Genomic DNA, 24,627 nt, shown 5'->3' with positions numbered 1-24,627 from the left:
AACGCAAAAAGGACTCAAGTGTGTCAGTGAAGAGCGTTGCTTGATTTGATATACATGATTTGTAAAGATGAAACAAAAATCAAGGTAAATATCACTTGTGCACTGAATATTTTCATTGTGCGTCATTTGCAAATCAAGCTAAAATTGTTAAATTAGGCAAAAAGTTGGATGTCTGCGTGAGCAGGGTGTGCGCAGAGGTTTGGAAATACACGTTGACAGGCAGGTAAGACATCCTATCGTTGCATTCGGACCGAATGTAATGATTGGACGAACACTTTTTGGTCCTAAAACTTCCACAGAAGATATATGTACATGTTTTTATATGTAGACCACTTCTATTATTGATTGCTATCAGGATGTGAAGAGGGTTTCAACCAGTATAACAAAAAGTGTAAAAAATAAAATAAAATAAAAAAGGCTTACCCTACCTTTAATGAAAATATGAAATTACAATATTGCTTTCCTGTAGCTCAGTGGTAAGAGCATTGCGTTAACAACGCAAGGTTGTGGGTTCGATCCCAGGGGATTGCACATACCTATGTATAAATGTATAGGATAATGCAATGTAAGTCGCTTTGGATAAAAGCGTCTGCCAAATGCATAAATGTAAATGTAAAATTAAATTAAATGTATTTATTTAGCATATATAACATGCTGGCTGAAATTTCAAGACAAAAGACTCTGCCATATTATTCTAAAAAAAATAGTAAATTCCATCACTGTGTTATTGCCACTAAAGAATGCTATTAAAAGCAAACACATAATTTGAGATGTGGTAAAATAGACATTGTTGTGACAATTTTCATTTTCAAAAATGACTTCTGTGATGCACATACACTGTTGGACACTGTTAGTAGACAATTTAAAGGTATAGCGGAGGATTTTTTACTTCCGGGTGGATCACCTATACTATTGGTCCTCCTAATTGTCAATCATTCTGGTGAATCAATCAAACTTATTCAAAAAGTGGAGAGGGCGGGTCTTATCTAAAATTCGGAAAGATCCTCCACTATACCTTTAAATAAACTAGTAAAGTATAAAAGTGTTTTTTAATTATTTATATATTCATAGTTGAAGAAACAACCGCATGTATCTATCGCCACAGCAACTAGAAACAGCCGATGGATGACTCAATGTGTGTCAGCAAGGACACACACACATCTCTTACACGTCTCAGGGGTAGACTACAGTTCTCACAATTCAACTTAAAACAATCTAATGTGCCAATTCCAAATAAAGTTATAGGCCTTTATTTTATTAAATTGAATATTAAATATTAAATATATCTTGCAGAGTGTGAACTGTGGACCCTGAGAGCACAAGTCCAAAATCAGCTCCCGATGATTGCATGTGCCTCCTGTAATCTGAAAAACACACTCGGAATAACTCACAGACCCCTCCCCTTTATGCTAATGAACCTTCACTTGCGGAATCAAAAATCACCCTCAGGAAAGGGAACTGCAGGGGATCAAACAGTAATCGGTTGAGCTCTCCACACATCTCTGCGATTTCATCTCAGAACTCCAAAGCATTCCCAATGTCAGTCAGGATATCTGTGCATAACTGTAGGTCATTCAGACCTGATTAGATCATTGTGCCTTTGATGAGGACTGAATATCACTTTTTATGGCTTATGTTCTCCAAAAGAAGAACGTCTTCTGCATATGCAACTAATGAAGTGTGGGCCGTTGAAGCCAGTGCCCTCTTTGGCGAGGTTAGGGAGTTTGATTCGGGCCCACTTTACACATGGGAACAGCGTGGTGTTGATTGCTACTGTCAACGTCACATCTGTGATTTGTCTTAAATCAATTTTGCTTTTGACAACAACGGCAGGTCTGGGAAGAGCAGAAGCAATAAGTAAGAATTGAAGACGATATTCAAAAGGTAAAGATTAGGAATGGACTAATATAAGCTGATATTTATTTTTGTTACGTTAAGACTGAAACTTAACTAAAGCAAAATTGTGTAAATGCTACACGTTGTCATGATCCAGGCTTTCATGTTATTTCCTGTTCTGCGCCATGTTTTGTAGTCCTTTTGTAGTTCTTCCTGTTTATTAGTTCTGTGATTATTCCCAGGTGTGTCTTGTTTGCCTATTATTACGTCTTGTGTATTTAAACCCCAGTGTTTCTTGCGTTCCTTTTCGAGTCTTGTCCTTCTTAGATGTAAAGTTCTTGGTGTTAGCTTTGTTATGTTTATTCTGTTTATAAAACTCACTCAGTTTGGCTCTCCTTCGTTTTTGCATTCCCCCTATGTTACGGTCACACGCACTCAGTTTTGTTTGTTCTTAGTTTCGGTTTTCATGAACTTTCAGTTTGTTTTCATCAGTCACATGTGTTTATTTTTTTTAGTTTCCCGCCAGTCATCAGTTGTCATGGACGCTAATTATCACACCTGTTCGTTATCATTTCATTTTCTCTGTATTTAGTTCCTCTGTTTTCAGTCTTTGGTTGTCGGTTGTTGTATGTGTTTGTCTTTGCACCTAGCCTAAAAATCTAGATTAAAATCTAATTTATTTTGCAGCCAGGGTAGTCTAGCAACTCTCCGTTGACTTTCGGAGCTGTAAAAACCTAAATTGGGTCAGGCCAATCACATCGTGTATAGAGTAGGCGGGGCGGGCTTAACATAATGACGACAGAGTTGCGATGGTTCCCTGCTACTTGAAAACAAAGAAGAGCTGCTGCTGGCGAACAGTCTTTCGAATCGGCTTTGGCCGCGACTCTGGAGGACTTGGAGTTTTTCTTCGAGAAAAGAGCAAAGAACGGCACTTAAGTCATTCTTAAAAAAAGGAAGAGGTGTTCCTAGTTTTGCCGGCCAGATATGGCAAAAGTTGAATCTATCAACTAATGTTAGCTCCGCTGTTGGGAAAACGCTCTGGTTGGTTGAAGTGCTGTCCTATTGCGTGCAGAGGGAATTTGAAAGACAGCCGTTTATCCCGCCTCTCGGATTGAGCCGTGTCTATGGAGAGTTGCCAGACCTAACATCTTGATGTAGGTCTGGCTTGCCAGGCTACTTTGCACCTGCTTTTGGATTAAACACAAGTCAGTTTACAGTAGCTGTCACAACAGTATAATGTAAGGTACGAAAGATATTCATAATTATTGTTTAAAAAAGTATTAATATAATTAATTATAGTAAGTAAATTAGTATAATATGATATTTTATTATACAATAATTATACAATTATATATAATTATTATAAATTGTACAAATATTCATAATATTAATTTTAAGAATTAAATATTACATTTAACACTGTTATTAAATGAGTCTTTTTAAAGATTAATGAGTATTAGATGATGGCAAAGAGTAATGCAAATTTAAATATAGGAAAAATTAGCATGTTATCCAATATCCAAAATAATATCAATGTCGCAGGTGGCTGTGTGGCTTAATGAAGCGCACAACAGGAATAGCTCAAAGAAACTTATTTTTAATAATAAATCCAACTTATTACACAACCACATTTAAATCGTAGATGAGGCAAGACAAAGGATTGAACCAAAACAGGGAGTATAAATACCAGGACTAATGAGGGAACTAATGAGCTAATTGATTAACAACAGGTAAACTGAAAAACTAGGTCGCAGGAAACAGAAACAAACACAAAGCACACACCTGACAATCTTACACCTGACATTATTACATACATTTGTGTTTCCGAGACTTTAATTTCTGAGATTTTTAATTCTGTCCAATATGCATACGTCTCTGTTTTCCTCACACAACCAAAGTAAATAATGGAGCAAGTCTCCAGCTGTCATCTTTCCGTCAAGTTAACAATCACATCCAAAGTTTTCTCTCCACGAGTAACAGGCTCTCAGTGACACTACTATCTATTTCCATTCTTATGAAGTCATTCATCCTGACAATACGACATCCTCCTGTTTTAGACAGCATCACACCGTTCGCTGTAGCTCATGAGTCCGACTCATTGATACTTTAATAATCAAGAGAGTTCTCACCGACAGCAATTAAAACCTTGTATGTGACAGCTCAGTCTCTGCATCCTAAGGAGGAGTCTACTTCATTCTGTGCGCAGGAATCACAGATGCACAACTAAATTAAGCTATAATGTGATTTGTCTCAAAACAGACCTGAAAAGTGAACCTTCTTTCCATTACCCAAGGTCAGATGTATATTTGCTGGATTTTAAGTGACACTGTAGCTACGGGAGGTCAAGATGATTCCGGTGGCTGCAATGTGACGACTGCGTAATGAGTCCAGTGCCCGGGGCATCGGAAGAAGGGTTTAGCTCGCACTGCCCGAGCCTATTTTGAAACGCAAACATTGGTAAGTCTAATTAGAGGAAGCCTTATCTGCCGCCCAGAGCGCATACGCATTACTGCAACATCAAAGAAAACTACAGCTCGTTTTTCATGAGAAGACTGATGGCAGGGCAACATTTTTAATGAGCTGCTCCAACTGTAATGCATTTAATAAACAATCCCAGCGATGAAGGATTCAATTTAGCCGTGTTCCCGTTACAGTTTAACAAGCGCATGTAAACATGAGCCATTAAATTTCTGATGAGAATCCAAACCCAAACAATAAAATGGCTCTGTACTGGATGTGGATTGGTTCAAAACGATGTGCTCATGCGCTATACCCTAATAGTGTTGGAAAGCGTTGTCATTTCAGTATTAGTGTCATTAGCCAGGTTTCCATCAACATATTCTTTTAATGAAAATTATGGCATACAAAAAATGCTGGATGGAAATACCAAGAAAACAAGGAATGCGATGGAAAAGAATTCATGCAACTTTGCCCTGTTGAAGGAGGCGGAAAGAAAATAAGCTGTAAAAACCAAACATGTACCATTTAGTTACAAGCTAAAACTTATGAGCTGTTAAACTGGAAATTCTCTTATTTAAAGTTGGCATGAAATGAAAACTCACCCTTTCTATTTTCTAATTGCAAGCTGTTGATCTTATTGCGAACAATTCAACCATGCATGTTTCATGCTTCAACAGTCACTTTCTATGCAAATTACATTTATGCACATTTCAACAAAAACAACAAATCTATTGGAATATAAAGCAATGAATGTGAAAACATTCTGACCAGAAAATGGCAACAGGCTTCCGCTATGCATCAAAGGAAATGTCTAGGTAAAAGATAGATTTTCCCATTAAAATGTATGCACAATATGCACCCAACATATGTTTATATGGATCTTTCTTTGCTCTTTCTCTTGGATTAATGCTGCCAAAAGTCAGTCAAAATGGGTTACAGGGCTGACCAACAAAAACGTCACCATCACATCTAGAATGTCAAACGAACATCTCATAAGAAATGTATTAGGTTAAAATTGCTCTAATGACAAACATGATCAGTGTTAATTAGTAAGTAAATCTAAACTATACAGCCTGAATTAAATAAATTGCAATGGTAAAATCTCAGTATACAATGTGGTGTTTAGTATATCGTTCAGGCGGGGAAAAAAGTGGGCGATCATATGTGAACATTTCAAAGAATAAGACGTTTTGCTGCTTAAATTCAATGAAGGATAACCTCAGACTAGACAGGAAGTTTTGAGTTTTGAATCCTACAATATATTTTAGTACAAAGGCCTATGGCTTCACAAGACATACATTTATGGGTAAACCCTTCAGAAAGTGACAGCACAAATGTAACACAATCTCAAGTAAGTGCATTTTCATTAACCTAAGAGTGATTTATCATGTCACTAAGAGGTCATGATTAAATTATGCGAATAAAGTGCGTCAAAGTCACTGTACATTTTTATAAAAGATCACAAAAACAAACAACAAACCACTGTGTCGCTCTGACCTTTTGGTGCTGAACATGTTGGCAGGACGATGTCTATGACTCAAAGGTTTCCTTCTGGGAATAACCTGAGAAAGTAACCAGAGACAGAAAGAATATTAAGAGCAGAAATGTGAAGGTGACCTGAGCCCAAAACATTCCAAAACAACACTGATTATATCCCCAAAAAACCCAAAACCATATTCAGGACAAACTCAAACACATTTACAAGCTTTACATCTGATCAAAAAGAAAAAGTCTGAGCGTAGGATCATTTTTTCACCTTACGACAGAAAAATAAGATAAGGATAAAAGACAAACTGGTTGATTAATGTCTGACTGAAGTAAGTTGAGTTCAAAGATCTCAAATGCTCTCATTAAAGGTTTAGTTTATAGTTTCTCCAAGCTGATGAATAATTCATTATCCCACTGGTTGAATGTTTTGAGATGCTTGGCGAGCGTAAGCTGTACTCGATCTAAAGACAGAAGGAAAAGTTTGTAGTCATCTTCATCTGTTAATTGGGGTAAATTAAGAGAGTTGTCAACACCGAAAGTCGTTACAGATGGAAGACTGGCAGAATACTGTGCAGTATATACTGTATACTGCCTAATTTTTTAAACAGTATGGGGAACAGTATGCAGTATGTAAATATAAATATTAGAAAAAGTAGTATGCCACATTGCCGCTATTGTCACATGATGATATAGCATGTTTAATTCTACAAGTGATGCTGGCTGAATTCAGAATAGTATATTAGTTTATCTACTTCTATATATTTATATGACAGACATGTAGTTTGATACTGATATTACTTCTTGTTCTTCGGTACACTGGAAATGAAAGGTCAATTTGAGAGCAGTGCATTGTGGGACACATATTACATACAACAGAAACAGTATTAGTATGCTATGATATTCTAAACATTGCCCGAAACCACCTTTTTGTCTCTGACAAATGACAGACCAGAAGTCATTCATTTCCAATTTCAAGGAGTGGAAGAGATTATGGGAGCTGGATAGATTTCAGATCATATGCGTATTTAAACTCCTCAACTTATGCATTGAAATATTTGAACTTCGTATAATGGAAGCTAAAGTCTATTACTCTAGAAAAATGCAAACAAAAAGATGTGCTTCCTCCATGTTTCCCATCATCTCAAGACTTAAGTCAAAAAAAAAATTCCAAACTCTCATTTTAAAAGGTTTTCATAAGGATTTCTGTGGATAAAAGTGGCTTGTACATCTACAGAGCATAGGAAAAGCAGAATCTTTTTAATATATACACCTGAGAAGATGCTACACAGGAGTACATGCATAAGTGATGTCTCCTGCAGGCTGTAGGTACTCTTTAACTCAAAGGTTACAGCTCTGACGGTAAAGGTCATCTTTTATACGCAGGACCTTAAACATGGAAATGTGTCATAATGAGAGGGAGTGACTGCTCTGCTTCAGCATGATAAAAACAGCTTTTGGCATGGAGTACTTTCCATAAGATCATCTCTCAATGCAAATCAAACCAGCTATTAGGCTAACTGAAATAAAACCATGCCAATCTCTAGGTATGGTGAAGGCTATGTGATGATGTGGGGCTATTTTAATTCCAAAGGCCAAGGGAACTTTATCAGGATGCATAGTATCCTGGATCCATGAAGTAACTGGCCTTTAAAAATAAAAATCTGCCTGCCTCTATGAGAATTTAACATAGGGGTGTCCAGACTTATGCACCCTGTATTTTAAGGAAGAACATTTATTTATTTACGATACATTATTCATTCACAAAGAAAATTGGTGTCCTTAAAGGTTGGATTTTTCCTTTTTTTTATTTTTATTAAGGCATTAAGTTCAATTTCCAAAAGATGATTTTTTATTCCTCTTTTTAGTCAACTTTAGCATGGGTGTCTAAACTTATGCATAGCACTGTATGTGGCCTTGTTAGGAGATGTTCTGCGATTTAGATTATTCAACACACTAAATAAGTTACTAAAAGGATTTTGAATTTTGAGTGCAGATTATAGCTGTATTCTTGAAGTAGTTAAATAGATTCACACACCAAACAGGATACAAGGTAAATGACTCTGTAACACTATCAACGCCGACATGAATCTGCAGCTGTTGTTGAATAAATCTTTAAGTTGTTATGTTCATGCTTTGAGCCATTAGGTAGTTTAACGCCATCTCGCAATGCTTTTTTTTTGCTCCATGCGGTACGCGTACATTTGTTCAAAGCTAGCTTGCTATTGCTAGCCTCTCCGAAAATTGCCTACCCTACCTATAAATGTAATAGTTACAAAAATAAAGGGTAAAAATAAAGGTACTTTTTGTGTGTGTGTGCAGTTGTGTCAGTGCTTTGTTGATTTATTCCTTCTAATGTCTAAGTCCACAGTCACACAAAGCGGTCTATTTTAAGATCCGTGGTTTGCGGAGTGCTGGGAATACACAAAGAAATGTCACTGAAGAATAGCAGTGAATCATGGGATTTTCTCCTGTTCGGTATTCCACTCCGACTTTCACACTCTGATCTTCACTTGCCGGTTTAATCAAGTCTATTTTTAACCTAACACATCTGAGACACGTGTGGGAGGAGATGTGGAAAAAAAAAAACAGACAGGGCATGTTTAAGACAGAAGAAATGTAATCATGAAAGCTGTAGTACCTGCAGCAGGTATTTAAAAAAAATCATCTCTGTGTTCAGTGTTTCATGTCATAAACCCAGAGCACACAACAGCAACGGAAGCAGAGGTCTGTGCTGAGGGAAACATGGCATGTTCAGAAAGTTATTTCATTTGATTGTATTTCCTCTTCTCAGTAGTGAGTCATCCCTCTGGTCTAAGCGTTCTACAGATTTAGAGTGATTTCATCAAAAGCCTTTTATCGCTCCAAAATAAAGTGGCACAGACTGTGTGCGTGGTTTCAAAAGGGCAGCGGCAAGCTTGTTGAGGAAACTAAACACTGTTGACATTGAAATATAAGGCACAGTGAACACTAAATATACTCAGGGCAAACAACTGATTTGTAAAGGCTCCTAGTTTGCACAACTAATCACAGACTAGGTGCATGAATTACACGATTACTCTCCTCCTTGAGCTTAAACATCACACCCAAAAGACCCTCTGTTCTTATACAAGACACACAAAGCAACACAAGACTTCTTGACAACATCAACAAACAAAATGAAGGATGGCTTGTGGTCATTTTCTTGTACAGAACAAGAAGAAAAACAATATGGATGAGACGGCCACTGGGGAGACGTGGGCAGACGCTCGCTGGCACTTTGATGGCTTGTCTTTTTTTGAGTGCTGCTTCCCACTGGGAATTGTGGTCCTCCGTATAAGTGTAAAAATATTTGATGTGATTCACCCACCCCACTCTCAAACTGTGGTGTGACCAAAGATTCATTGTGTATTAAAAAACAAAATACATGTGTGAAGTCTTTTTCACATTAATTTTTTTTTTTTAACTATAATAAAAAAAAAAAACATAAAAATGTTGGCATCATTTTTTTGTTTTTAAAAAGTCTTATGCCCACCAAGGCTGCATTTACAGTATTTGATCTAAAATACAGTAAAAACAAAAAATATTGTGAAATAGTATTACAATTTAAAATAACTGTCTTCTATTTTAATATTTTTAAAATGTTATTGATGGCAAAGCTGAATTTTCAGCATCATTACTCCAGTGTCTTCAGTGTCACATGATCCTTCAGAAATCATTAATAAGCCAATTTTCTACTCAAGAAACATTTCTTCTTATTATCAATGTTAAAAACAGTTGTGCTGCTTAAAAAGTTGTGTGGAAACGTGATACATTTTGTCCGGGAATCTTTGATAAATAGAAAATTCAAAAGATCAGCATTTATTTGTAATAGAAATATTTTGTTAAATTATAAATGTCTTCACTTTTGATCAATTTAGTGCATCCTTGTTTAATTAAAGCATTCATTTCTTTAAAAAATCTTACTGACCCCAAACTTTTGTATGGTAGAGTTTATAAAAAAAAATTCATTAAAGAACATTACGGTGCAACAAAACAGAATGCAATGGAGCGAACAGTGAACAGGAGGAAAATCCGGAGTGAACGGAGCAGATTTGAATGCTTTTGGGAAATTGCCGTCGATTAACTTTGCACACATAATCTGGTCATTCATCTGCACGACAAAGTTGCAGAAGAACAAAAAGAAGTCATTTTTGCATATTAGTTTCAGGTTTTAGACTGGGGAGGAAGTTTAGAGTTCCCGTATGTTTCAACTATTATCTGAAAAATATCATAGAAAATCTTATTCATCTTGTCATGAAATGAGATGATAGTTGTTTTGAAACAATAACTATTGTGCAAAGTAATTAATTAATTTCAAGATGTTGATAATACAGCCCACCATGGTATTTACAGGTCCTCTGTCTGTCTGTTTAAAACCATGGTACTCTTATTAGAGCCGTTTGCCATCCTAAAACACGTGTTTAAATGGAACAAACAGATGTAGAATATTACAAAGCAAATTCTGACTCATCCTCATTGTGTTCCCACAATCACCTGCACAAAAACAAACAAATCATCCATGTTGGTTTGGCTTTCTCCGGTCTTAATCACTGTGTGGCTTCAGCGAGGTGATCTATATAAATGTAGATCAGCGGTGGTGACTCATCCTCCACCGCGCTCGCGTCATCCTGATTCTGATTCTTACAAAACTCTTTAAAGCTGACAGCATCTCCAGGGACAAACAGGGGTCAAATGAAGCCTGCAGAAAACATGGCGTAATTATGGAAATTCCCCTCGCAATTGCTGTAGACGTGTAAACAGCCCCAGTGTTGATTCTAAGAGCTGTGCTAACATTCATTCCAGAGGTTCAGTTCCCATCACAGGTCGCTGTTTTCACTGCCTGCCATCTAATCAATAAATCAAAGCACAGGGGGACGATTTGCTCATGCAGATGAACAAATAAAGAGCTTCATAAACACTGCTGATTCTACAAACATTTGGAGTGTGTTCATCAGTTCATCACCTAATGAGATCATACAAGACTCTTCATTAATGACATGATCATTTTGCCAGAAAATGCAATCATGCCTTGCACTGAATAATGGGCGATGCTTAAAAATGATGTTTTGTTTGACATTTAACAGCGTACAGTATAATATACATGTCTATACAGTTGAAGTGTGTATTTTTTACTCTTAACAGCATCTTAACAGCATTGAGTGCTAAACATAACTCTGGTTGTGAGATCTGGACGGAACTACAGTGCCAGTTTGTATGCAAGATTGGATCAATGTACGTATGCGTATGTACATTGTACAATGTAATTCTGTTTGGGGTTTGGTGCCACTATGCCCTGCAAAATCAATACACATTACTAAAAATGAAAATGGCATCTTTTTTTTTTATTAACATTTTTCATTAAATTATGATAAATTTTCAGACCTTCTAAGAGATCAATAATTGATTTCAATACAAAATGTGTATTTATTGCATTTTCCTTGCATGAATGCACTGGATGGCACAGAAATTACACTGAATCTTTGATGTCCGTCGTCTCATTTTGGGCCTTTTTGGAGCAATTTAGTTTTTTACATGCAAATGTGTGTTGACAAAGATTCAAGCATGTGAATTTAATTGATAATTACATACCCATAAAGAAAAAAAAAGGATATCTCAATTTTTCTACAGCAATGGAAATCAAATGAAGAACTCTTCTTAGACATTTCCCCTGAGAAACAGACTCCAGTGATCTCACGTCTCCAGTTTCAGAAAAGATCTAAAGTTAAACAATGTCTCAATGTGTTCTCAGATTTGCCAAGCAAAAGTCAGTTCTCAGCAAACACTCAAATTTATCTTCCAATACTATCTGAGCTCCACAATCCTCTTTATATTCTCACCATCAATAAGAGTCTTATTCTTAGGAGAAACATCTGACATAAAGCTGATATCTAATTGAAACACAACTGAGAGTTCAGAGATACAGTATCTTCTAAGCTACTGTATGACAGAGCAACCTCAATATCTAGAACAATATCCATGTGGGTATTAACAACTGTTGCATACAAGTCGCATAATCAACGATAGGAAGCAAGTGAAATGGGTTTCGAACCATGGTCTCCGGCGTTGGAGGCGGGCGCTCTAACAAGGAGGCTAAAGACCACGTCGGTTGCTAGAGCGCCTCTTGAGATCAGGGGAGTGAGGTTTACACGCACAGCTCTTACTGGTCTATGACTGTTGCATACAGACTGTGCAATTTCTGCAATCCTATAAGATCATTACAAAAACGGGACACACCATATGTTTGCTCATGTGGGCAAAACGATAGACAAAGATCTATAAGTAAAGTTTTACTGAGATTTACTGACTTTTAAAACTTAGTTTATTGTTTTGTGTCATGTTGGTGTGAGCAGGTAGTGCAGCAGATTAGTAAAAAAATCGTTCACTTTGGTATAGAAGCATGAAATTTGGCACAGATACTCTCTTAGGGCCACTATTTTGGAAAAAGGCGTTGGCCACTCAAAAATTCAATATGGCGGCCATTTTTCAAAATGGTCGCCATTGCTATTCAATGCTTATTATATCAATTATTCAAACAGTGATCCAAGCATAACATTTTATACAAATACTCTCTAAAGGACATGTTAATAGAAAAAGATGCTTGTCCCTCAAAAATTCAAGATGGCCGCCATTTTTAAAGATGGCCACCGTTCCTGTCGAATATTAATTATTTCAAGTGTTCAAATGGTGATGCAAGCATAAAATTAGGCAGAAATACTCTTCAAGGAACACTCTTTTGGAAAAAGGTATGTGCCACTCAAAAATTCAGGATGGACACCATTTTCAAGATGGCCACCATTTCTGTCAAATAGTCATAATGTCTGCTTTGTCTGCCTCCTCTCCTTTGACCTGTCCAGCTTAGTTAAACTTGCCAGGGATATAAAATCCCCACCGGCATAGGTCTCAGGTTCATTGGAGTACACAAGCCTCTCCACCACGGCAAGGTGTAGTCCACAGAGAGGAAGTGCCACTGTTAGAAAAAGGATACGCTGCTGGTACAGGTTGCACATACAGTGGGGAGAACAAGTATTTGATACACTGCTGATTTTGAAGGTTTTCCTACTTACAAAGCATGTAGAGGTCTGTAATTTTTATCATAGTTACACTGAAACTGTGAGAGACGGAATCTAAAACAAAAATCCAGAAAATCACATTGTATGATTTTTAAATAATTAATTTGCATTTTATTGCATGACATAAGTATTTGATCACCTACCAACCAGTAAGAATTCCGGCTCTCACAGACCTGTTAGTTTTTCTTTAAGAAGCCCTCCTGTTCTCCACTCATTACCTGTATTAACTGCACCTGTTTGAACTTGTTACCTGTATAAAAGACACCTGTCCACACACTCAATCAAACAGACTCCAACCTCTCCACAATGGCCAAGACCAGAGAGCTGTGTAATGGGCTACAGGACAATAGGCAAGCAGCTTGGTGAGAAGGCAACAACTGTTGGCACAATTATTAGAAAATGGAAGAAGTTCAAGATGACGGTCAATCTCCCTCGGTCTGGGGCACCATGCAAGATCTCACCTCGTGGGGAGTCAATGATCATGAGGAAGGTGAGGGATCAGCCCAGAACTACACGGCAGGTCAATGACCTGAAGAGAGCTGGGACCACAGTCTCTAAGAAAACCATTAGTAACACACTACGCCATCATGGATTAAAATCCTACAGCGCACACAAGGTCCCCCTGCTCAAGCCAGTGCATGTCCAGGCCCATCTGAAGTTTGCCAATGACCATCTGGATGATCCAGAGGAGGAATGGGAGAAGGTCATGTGGTCTGATGAGACAAAAATAGAGCTTTTTGGTCTAAACTCCACTTGCCGTGTTTGGAGGAAGAAGGAGGATGAGTACAACCCCAAGAACACCATCCCAACCGTGAAGCATGGAGGTGGAAACATCATTCTTTGGGGATACTTTTCTGCAAAGGGGACAGGACGACTGCACCGTATTGAGGGGAGGATGGATGGGGCCATGTATCGCGAGATCTTGGCCAACAACCTCCTTCCCTCAGTAAGAGCATTGAAGATAGGTTGTGGCTGGGTCTTCCAGCATGACAACGACCTGAAACACACAGCCAAGGCAACTAAGGAGTGCCTCTGTAAGAAGCATCTCAAGGTCCTGGAGTGGCCTAGCCAGTCTCCAGACCTGAACCCAATAAAAAATCTTTGGAGGGAGCTGAAAGTCTGTATTGCCCAGCGACAGCCCCGAAACCTGAAGGATCTGGAGAAGGTCTGGAGGAGTGTGCCAAAATCCCTGCTGCAGCGTGTGCAAACCTGGTCAAGAACTACAGGAAACGAATGATCTCTGTAATTGCAAACAAAGGTTTCTGTACCAAATATTAAGTTCTGCTTTTCTGATGTATCAAATACTTATGTCTTGCAATAAAATGCAAATTAATTACTTAAATCATACAATGTGATTTTCTGGATTTTTGTTTTAGATTCCGTCACTCACAGTTTTCACAAATTACAGACTTCTACATGCTTTGTAAGTGGGAAAACCTGCAAAATCAGCAGTGTATCAAATACTTGTTCTCCCCACTGTATCTGCGAGACGGAAGGCGGAAGGACCATCAGAATTGAGACTGGTTTCAACAATATAGGTGACCAGTTCAGAAAGAGCCATAGGAAAGATGGCTGGTTGAATCGTTTCACTCTGTGACTCTTTCTCAAGCCTTCTGAGGTTTCTCTCTGTTGTAAAGATGAATGAGACGCAATTGATGGTATTTCAGCTCCTGTGCAATGGCATCAGCACCACTTAGTTGAGACAATAATTTAGCATCATTCAGTGTTTGTGCACATTCATGTAGTCTGTCATTCAGTTGCAGTGTCATTACCTGACGTAGGTCAGATTCAGGAGATATGTTATCACAAAGAAAGCAAACCTGATCATCTAGACTTTTCTGCATCATGGTTCTGCGATGCTTTGTTTGGCCTTCATCTATCTCACTACATTGAGCATCGGATTGTTGCTTCTGGGCACGAAGTAACTTTGTGTTGTTGAACCGAAGTCGACAATTGTAGTGATACTTCGCTTGGTTCCTTCTCAAAGCTTCTATACCACCACCTTCATCCAGTCGTTCCAGGTCCAGGGTCATTGGCATTTTGTTCATCTTGTGTAAGAGTGGAATGTTGGTGGCAATCAATTTATAGCCATCATGTTGAGAAACATGATGGGTAGGTGGTGATTGGAGGGGTTCCTTTGTGTCTGTCTGACAAAGACAACATTTCTTCCAATCAGTTGGCCTCTTGGCTGACATGGGATTTTCATTTGCCATTTTGGGGGTTTGTTGTCTGATTAAGGCCGAGGGGTTATCCTTTTACCACCTCAATCATAGACATAGTACACATTCAGGTATGGGATACAACTAGGTACAGGTCACCTACACCTAGCCCGATCATTCATCCAGTGCCATTTAAGTCCCGTGTGATCTGTACACCTTCCAGGTAAGCATACATGAACAAGTCATGTATTGCCCCGCTTACCCTTGGCTCGGCTCTCCCGCGCTGGCACAACCTGTCAATTCAGGTGCGGCTATCTAACTACATCTATTACTAGCTAATTGATGAGGGGCTGGTAGACAGCATTTGGGACACTAAACTTAACTATACTATTACTACTAGTCAAGAACTACAGTGTAAGTAAAACTAGATCAGCTGACACTGAACCCCATGCTGAGTTCCACAGCAGTTAAGTCACCAGTGTGCCCTGGTTGTGTAATGACGTTCACTCTATTAAACAAAACCTTCCTTAACACATTAAATTGAGCTCTGACAGAAATGGTGGCCATCTTGAAAATGGTCACCATCTTGAATTTGAGCGGCACACACCTTTTTCCATGATAATGTTCCTTGAAGAATATTTGTACCAAATTTCATGATAGCAGCACCATTTGAAAAAAAGATGTAAGGATTCAAGAGAAATGGCGGCCATCTTGAAAACTGGTAGCCATCTTGAATTTTTGAGGGACAAGCACCGTTTTCCAAAAAAACATTCTGAAGAGAGTATTTTCACAAAATGTTATGCCTACATCACTGTTTTAACAATTGACATAATGAGCATTTTACAGAAATAGCGGCCATCTTGAAAAAATGGCCGCCATGTTGAATTTTTCGGTGGCCAACGCCTTTTTCCCAAAAAGTGACCCTTAGAGAGTATCTGTGCCAAATTTCATGCTTCTATACCAATTTGAACGATTCTCTTGAAATATGCCATTAATCTGCTGCACTAAGGGGTGTCCTGCAGAGTTTAGCCCCAGCTTGCCTCAACACACCTGCCAAGAAATTTCTAGTATGCCTAATAAGACCTTAAATAGCTGGTTCAGGTGTGTTTAACTGAGGTTGGAGAGCTAAACTTTGCAGGACAGTGGCCCTCCAGGAGCAGGACTGGACACCCCTGGACTAGAGATAATTCTCCTCCTCAACTGAAGTTATGATGCCCAAATTCGTTCTCACATGCACATAGCTATACGCTCAAATTTATTCTTGATTTGTAAGCCAACAACTTAAAAGAAAAGCTTTTAATAATTTACACAGAACATGATAAAAAGCTGAAAAAATATGGACTAGACAGTGGTTGGGGAGACGTGGGCAGGAGTTTGATTTTTCAAGAAAACGTATTAAAAACATGAAAATGTACTTCAGTCTTGTAGTTTGTGCTTGGCTTGAGGAATGCATTTTTTTTTTTTAGTTGCACGTCCGCATGGTTATTCAGTAAGTGAAGAGTTGAATTGAAAGTGTGTGGGTCGTGATATCCGAGACACGCTGGGATTGAGATCTGCTCAGAATATTCATTACAAGACCCTGCCACCCTTGAGCAGACACACTTGTTTTAATTAACTATTAAACTGACGAGACACAGACCTGTGGGATTTCCCATGATGCAGTTCCCTTATATGTGGGTGAGTTCTGTTGTTGTTTTCCTGGAATATTTCAGGTTGTTTACGGTCTCTGTGTGACTGACTATCACAGGCAATAATTCTGCATTTGAGGAATATATTCTGTATTAAATTTGAAATACATTTTGGTCAGTTCTTACTGTAACATCAGAGAGCATCTTCCCATTCAAATGTACCTTCACCCTAATGATCGCTTAATCTCATTTAATACAGTGTGTGATAGTTTCAAATGTTACATTTTTATTGACTAAACTGCAAAATCACCTGCTAGGCTTACGTTGTTTAATGCATCACTGTAAATGCATTTCCCAATTTTTTTTACAAACTGATGGATGAGTCCAATTTTTTGTCTGTGTTAATCAATCTCATGCCACAGATGCTGAAAATAGAATATTAAAGCCTCTTGAACTGCAATGCATTTGGGATTGAGCCACAACTTTTCGTAATATCAGCTCCAGTAAATATATTATCAGATCCATATAACATAAACAGTGCTTTAACCTTGCAGAAATGTGATATGTGCTTCAGCTACATTCCCTACAATTTACATGCCGAACACAGACCTGATTGTTTGAGCTCCTGGCAAGGTGGGGCTTGTCAGTCCAACTCTGGATTTATGCTGAGTCATTACACAAAATGATATTATGTTGACAGAGACAAATGCCTCAGGAGGCAGTGCTCTAAAATGACTTTGTTCCAAGGTAAATTTAATCTCGAGAGCTGGACGCATTTCAGTACAACAGAGCACCGATTCAGTCCTATAAGAGCATTTCATTCCCGCTTTGGTATCTATCATGTGCATGTGGAATTTGCCAGTTGCTTGTCATGTTTATCTCAATGACTATCAAGAGCTGGCTGTAATGCATATTTAAAGGGGAAGTGTCCCATTATTCACCTTTTTTTTTTACACATTTAAAGTCACCATGGAATCCTAATGGACAATTCTTGTTTTTTATGTAATATTGCAGTACATTCATGTGCCCTCATAATTTAAAAGGGACCTATTATGCAAAATTCACTTTTATAAGGTGTTTGAACACAGATGTGTGTCCACAGTGTGTAAACAACCAGCCTTTAAATGTTAAAAATCCACCTATACTTTTTTTAATAATTAAATACATTTTAAAATCTTGGTGGTATTTTGAGCTTAAACTTTACAGACACATTCTGAGGACATCAGATATTTATATTACATCATATGAAAATGGGCATAATAGGTCACCTTTAAGCAAACAACAACGATATGAAGTCCCACCCTACATTTTTTCTTGTTTGAGAAGCCTTTTCACTCGGATATACGTCACAACAGGGAAGAAAAGACTATCGCAACCTCCGTTTCATTCCGACATTCAATCATCTGCAAGGTAAAAAAAACTCTTGTGGTGAAGAGTATGAGCCTGTGGTTTGGTTGTGGATGGGCCAAAGAACATTAAGTTAAGACATGCATGAATGCTTGTGCTATTGCTAGCTAGTTTGTTAGCAAGTAACTGCATAAAAGATTTGAGTTAAAGTTTATTTTAGTTGTTTTATGCAACTTATGCTTTTTAGCTACACGCAGTATTTGAGTGGATTAAAATACTCTTTTTTTTTTTTTTTGGAAACTTAATTGGTTTAAAGCAATTGGTTTCCTTGAATGGTTTCAGTTAGCTTAACTCGTTGGGTTTTGCAGGGAAACATCAGAAACAGCAGATGAGCAAACTAAATGCCTCTACAACGGGGCAGGAAACTGGCCAAATGTGTCACTCATCTCTCAAATGCTGTCATGATGTGGACTGTTATACATGTAAAGCATGCAACATACGAGTAACACATGACAGCCCAGGCTACAGGGGTCAGTCACTGTGTTACTAGGGCTTAAAAGAGAAAATCCCTCTCTAATCTACAGCCGGCACTTCACTTCTGTTTACAATGTGGATTCAAAGCTTTTACTGGACCTCTAGCACCATTAACTGATCATCATAACTATTAAATATTATGCAATGTGAAAACTGTGTGTTAATAGCTGTTCAAATTATAAGCTAATGACCAGAGTGCTCTTAGTATTCAAGAGATCCTCTCATTTCCAAGGCCACTCTTATGACACAAAATCCATTTTAAAACATCATTACAGACTAGTGAACTATATTACTTGAGGGTCAAAGTATTTCATTTCAATTATTAATACATTTATTTATTGAATATTGTTGCAGATGTTACATAAAAGCGACATGCCACTTCAATGCCATATGTTTGATTTGAACACATGCAGTTAAGGCTTCACATCATGCATGCTCAAGAACTAATAATTGCAATGCATGCTGTCTGATGGCTTATTGCTTTAGGTTTTAGAAAGACATCAAACCTGCACAAAAATACACAATGCAAACAAACGAGTACAGTGACACAACACAAATGTTTACTGCATTAGTTAGCAGTGCTATCACTAACAAACTGATAGTGATTTAGAGCTTAGACATTTTACCCTCATGAAAAAGAAGCATACCTAATACATTTGTATGCAGTCCCACACAACATCTTTAAAGTCTTGATATATCAGCTTTTTCCATCTTCCCCATAAATCATTGACTAGTTTGCGTAAGCGCACTATTAATTCATAAATGAAGTGTGGCTCTATGATATATCACAATGGACTGAAAAGCTCCAACCACCTGGAGGACTCCGACCGGCTTCTTTGGATTTAGGATTTACACTGTTACGTAAGAGCATGAGCTGACTATAATGCCTCAGACACAGAAAAAAAAAAATAATGTTGTTGCAGCATTCAAAACAAAAACATTGATTCTGTACCAAAACCTAATGAGCTGTCTGTATGCAGGCAGCATTTTAAGTCAGTTCCAAAAGGTATGTAGCAAGATTATGATACTTTATTTTAGCCAAATTGTAAAAGGCAGCATTGTATGCATCTTTCATAAGAATGACAATCATAGAGTGCACTGCACAGACTTCTGAGGAAACAGTTTAATGATCTACAGCAAAATGGAGAGAGCTTTGGTAAACTACACTGAAAAAAATAATTCATTGGATTTACTCAATTGAATAGTGGACATTGGTTGCACACAAATTGTTTGCTTTGGTAGCCACTTACACAATTGTGTTCCATCAACACAGATTATTCACGTTTAAACAACACAGACTATTCATGTGCAAACAACACACATGAACACAGACTATTCATGTTCAATCAAAAAAGTAAATTATACTTAATATAAATGAATAAATCTTTTCAGTGCATGAAATGAACCAAACTTAAATGGTAAGTTTACACTCTTTCAGCCAAAGCATTTACTTTTAATGTTGTTGAATCAGTCCACAACCTAACCAAATGCTCCACTCTTCTCCACAATGGTAACCCTCTGTAATTTAAATGGTTCTAATAATTTGAATGTAATTGAACATTAAACACAATTACACACTATCAAGTCTTCCCCTTTTCTAATTTTCTCAAAAACACATAAAATAACACTTAATTTCAACATTTATTCTCTCTTAATTCAGCCATATGCAAAGCATGCTGGGAACTAACAAGCACCGCCCAGTTTCAGTTAATGCAACACAAATCATTCATGTAATCCAACACAAATGGATTAAGTAAACTTCAATTTTACCTATATTTAAGCAGATTGAACACAATCAAATTAAGTTTGGACAAAATGTATAGCAATTGTGTTGCTTAAGCTCATTTTAATCAAGCAATTTGAACAAGCAGCAAAAATGATTTTTTTCAGTGATGGTAAGCACATATTTAATTAATACAGTAGTAATTGCTCACTAGAAATGAAACCAGAAGTGTAAAACGTTGGTCAAAAACGTACATTTACACACAAACTGATCACCAACTTTCAGACGCCATCTTTATTTCTTAGCTCAGAGTGAGACTTTTCTTGTTGGAACACAGCCATTGTTTTAATTAATAATCTTTTCTTTTTTATGTATGCTCGTATATATTATTTATTTAAGTGCTGTAAATTAGTGATTTGTCAAAACTGAAGTGAAACCCTTATTATAAATGAATCTGAGAGAGACAAGCTGTCAAGTTGTTTAGTCTTTCAGAGAGAATAGCGCTGAATTTTAATTTCACTAAGAGATGTGAAAAGGTCCACTGTGCAATTAGAGAAATAGAAAATAAATGGCGTGCAAGGACATGACATTTATCACAAATGAATATGAATTTCAAAGCTTTTTAAGCTTTGAGCATCTGAAACCAGGACAAAAGTATGTGGATTTGTTAGTCGACATTGTTTTAAGTTCTAAGTTCATATTAGAATCATTTCTGAAGGATCATGTGTAAATTACATTTTAAAATACGACAGGGGGGGCGACTCAAGTAATTGTCCTCTTAACCATCAGGAATCAACGGTGAGAAGAAGAAAGGTCCACACATGACAATGTTTATTTTAGTACATCACCACCAATACCACACTACAAAAATAATCGTGTAAAATCCAGTAATCCCTGATATCCCAAAATATGTGGATATAAAAACATGCATGTAGGCTATACAACTAAATTAACGATCTCTTAAATATTTTCTAATTTCACTAAACATTTCATTAAGTTTTGTGGACATTTTATAAAACATGGACCTTTATTTTTATTAAAATGGCTTATGTCTGCTATAGGCTCATTTTGTAAATGTAAGCAACTAATTTAAAGGGGTGGTATTGGTATAATGCCCTTTTCACAAGATTTAAAATAAATCTCTGATGTCCCCAGAGTGTGTATGTGAAGTTTTAGCTCAAAATACCCCACAGATATTTGTATATAGTATGTTAAAGTTGTCACTTTTTGAGGGTGAGCAAAAACGCACCATTTTGTGTCTGTTCCTTTAAATGCAAATGAGCTGCTGCTCCCGGCACTGAGGGCGGCGCTTCAAGAGCTTGCACTCACACAGACATGCATTGAAAATTTAAAAAACTTTTAGCCTTTTATGTTCAAACCGGAGTCAGACAAAGATGGAGAGACTCAAGAAGAAGTGACAACATGTAGAATGCAACAGGACATTTCTGAATGGTTAGTTGATGAATTTATGTAGCTTATGCGTAGTTATCTTCTAGTCATTAGCATATTCTGTCTTGATAATCTATAAATCGTGGTCCGGGGGCGGGGTTTATGTAAATTTTAGGGTTGGTGATGTCACTAACCCGGGAGGAAGCCCGTGTAGTCACAACCAGCCGTTTGTTGTAGTCCTTAAAAAGCGATTTCTTTAAAAGCAAATATCTTCCTTTGCTAGGAACTTTGAGCATTGTAACTTTGCAGATGTTGTTTATGCTCAAACAGCAACATTACACACTAACTAAAGTTCGAAAAGTGAAATCATAATCAACCACCCCTTTAGGACGCACAAACTGGGTGCCGGTGCATGTTATTTTTTTTCCCAGGATGGTAGGGGAAGACTCATGAATATTCATTAGGGAAGTCATCCCTGATTGGTCTTAACCCCAGTGACGGGTAGGTTTAGGGGCGGGGTTAGGGGTAGGTCATCAGACCCCCAGTGACGGTTGGGTTTAGGGGTGGGGTTAGGGGTAGGTCATCAGACCAATCAGGGATGACTTCCCTAATGAATATTCATGAGTCTTCCCCTACCGTCCTGGGGAAAAAAAAATATCGCTGCCGGTGCAGTGAGACGTACATGCTCGGCCAGATTCGTCTCGAAGTCGTGCATCTTCGGATGCGGGGCCACGCGCTGTTACAAAAAAAACTGTGCACACCGCCAAGCAAAATGGTGTCTTGCGCACCCAACACGCACGACCGCCCACACCACAATGACGTCATTTTTGCAGCAGCGAGTATAAACCTAGTTTAAGGGATGTAGAATATGGTCATGCAAAATAAGGCATTAATATGTGCTTTATAAGTACTAATAAACAGCCAATGTCGTAATAATATGCATGTGCAATAAGCAACTAGATAGTGAGAATTTGACCTAATTTAAAGTGCTACCATAATTCTTTTTGTTGCTAATATGTGGGAGAACATAAAATCAAAGTGGTCTATAGCTAAATCGGATAAACGTCTTCTGTCAAATAAAGAAGGGAAACAGTGTTTTCTAGGAAATCTCTAAATTGATCTTCCAGACAGTGGAGCAAATGCCTTGAACCAATGTAGCAGCTGTCATTTTAGTGTCACGACTATATATGTATACCTTTACATTTTGCTATAAAAAGAGCACCTTTGATTGCTGTTCTACTCCAAGACCAAGGAGTGAAATATATTATCTGAAAAATGACTGTCAGGGTGTCTATGTTCTGTAGCAGGAACTGAGGAATAAAGCGAAGTATATATTCATTGTAGATAAATCAAATCCTCTGGTGGGCTTGCGCTTCTCTGAATATTTAATCTGAACTCGTATGTCAAAGAATATTAAACTGTACCGCTTAATATTCACAGGATACACTTTACATTGATTTTACTACGTGTAAAGAGGGCTCTCATCAATCATGTGAACAATGTATCGGGTTTCATTTCATAATGCAACGCTAGGACAGTGCATAATTGGCTAATTGGGCAAATTAGTTAAAGTCAGCATAAAAAACAGATTCATGGTCTCAGGCTGCTTTTTGATTCTCTCAGAAACTCAAAAGTTTTCTGGAGGCAAATCTATGATAGAGAGCTCCCCCTAGACGAGTATGAGATGAATTACATACAAGTCCTTTAACTGAATAAAAAACTGTTTCTCATATTTAATATAAAAAAAAATTCTATCCAAACTCAGCAGGCAGAACATTCAGCAATGACGTGTGCATTACACACTCACTTTGAAGTCAATTTCAAGTCATTGAACTTCAAGTCATTTTGAAATATTTGTACTATACATTTGTATATTTGTGGAATAAAAGTTTCATGAGTCCATAAAAAAAAAAAGAAGCAATTCTATTCCCAACAAGGGTTGAGTCAGTCAGTGCTCATCTCTGATCGCCGCTCTCAGGGAAAATCATTCCTAGAACGAAGACATTAATATTTGAAGTGAACAACGGTCTACTTTTTTTTAAATTGTTTAATTGTTGATGTTCTGTGTCTGTGAGAAAGATCTTAATTGTTTGGTAGCATAAATCAAGAGAAGAATCATTCAAAACAGCATAGCAAGAGCAAGAATATATACAGGGAAATGATTGGGAAACAAGAGATTGAATGAATAACTAAAAACAGTAATAATATCATAGTTTCATATTATTTATTAATCAGTTAAAAATACAGTGTTAAAGTAATTAAAGAGAAAAAAAGCCTTAATTTACTAACTAAAGGCATTTTTTTTATTTACTTACTATTATTATTAATTTTTCTAAATATCTAAGTAAACTTAAATTATGTTTGCATGTCATTTGACACTGAGTTGCAACAGTTGTAAAACTTAGAAGATAAAACACATTCCCAAACATTAGACAGCGAAACCTGTGTGTTCATATGAACATCATGTAAAACTCACAACATCAGTCTCTATAAATGCCTGTCTTACCACTTTCTATATAAACATCAGCATGCATGGACTCTAGTATCATCCAGGTGTTCAAAGACTTCCCATGTCACAGCATGCAGGTGATGCAGTGTCTTTCCCTGAACATGCAAGAGACAGAGAAGAGAAAAATGATGGGACTCACTCTTTAAACTGAAGCTCTCTCCATGCCCCAGGTCTCGTGCTCGGATGTTTGAGATGAGTTTATGCAGCCAGTCACACGTGCATCTGTGCGCAGGATGAGACACACACGCAGAGTAATCCGACCTTCTAAATACAGACCGAACCACTGGGAAAGGGGGAGGAATGGATCATACCAAATCATTTATGTCACAAAACATTTTCCTACCAGCAAGTTTCCTGAATTAAACAAAAAGTCTGTGAAATATTTAAAATGCTATGATACACTCTTCAATACCCCTGGTATTTTGTAATATCCTTATTTGTTAAAATTGAGTGTGAGCTATGCTTT

At 37.5% G+C, this 24,627-nt stretch overlaps 1 protein-coding gene across 1 annotated transcript in view; it reads right to left on the bottom strand.

Moving 5' to 3' along the window:
- Positions 1–24,398, bottom strand: part of oxr1a (oxidation resistance 1a) — a gene marked incomplete at its 5' end in the record, with an annotated part of 154,673 nt that extends 130,275 nt beyond the window's left edge. The window contains 2 exons of the mRNA XM_082150691.1: positions 5,794–5,858; positions 24,301–24,398. Of these exons, the coding sequence (XP_082006817.1) occupies positions 5,794–5,810 (17 nt within the window). The remainder of the gene's footprint in view (positions 1–5,793; positions 5,859–24,300) is intronic.
- Between the last annotated feature and the right edge of the window lie 229 nt (positions 24,399–24,627).

Source organism: Leuciscus leuciscus (genome assembly GCF_965113295.1).
Source record: "Leuciscus leuciscus genome assembly, chromosome: 20".
NCBI classification, from domain to species: Eukaryota; Metazoa; Chordata; class Actinopteri; order Cypriniformes; family Leuciscidae; genus Leuciscus; species Leuciscus leuciscus.
Note: the sequence above shows the minus strand (reverse complement) of the source record. Positions and strands in the feature narration are given on the sequence as shown.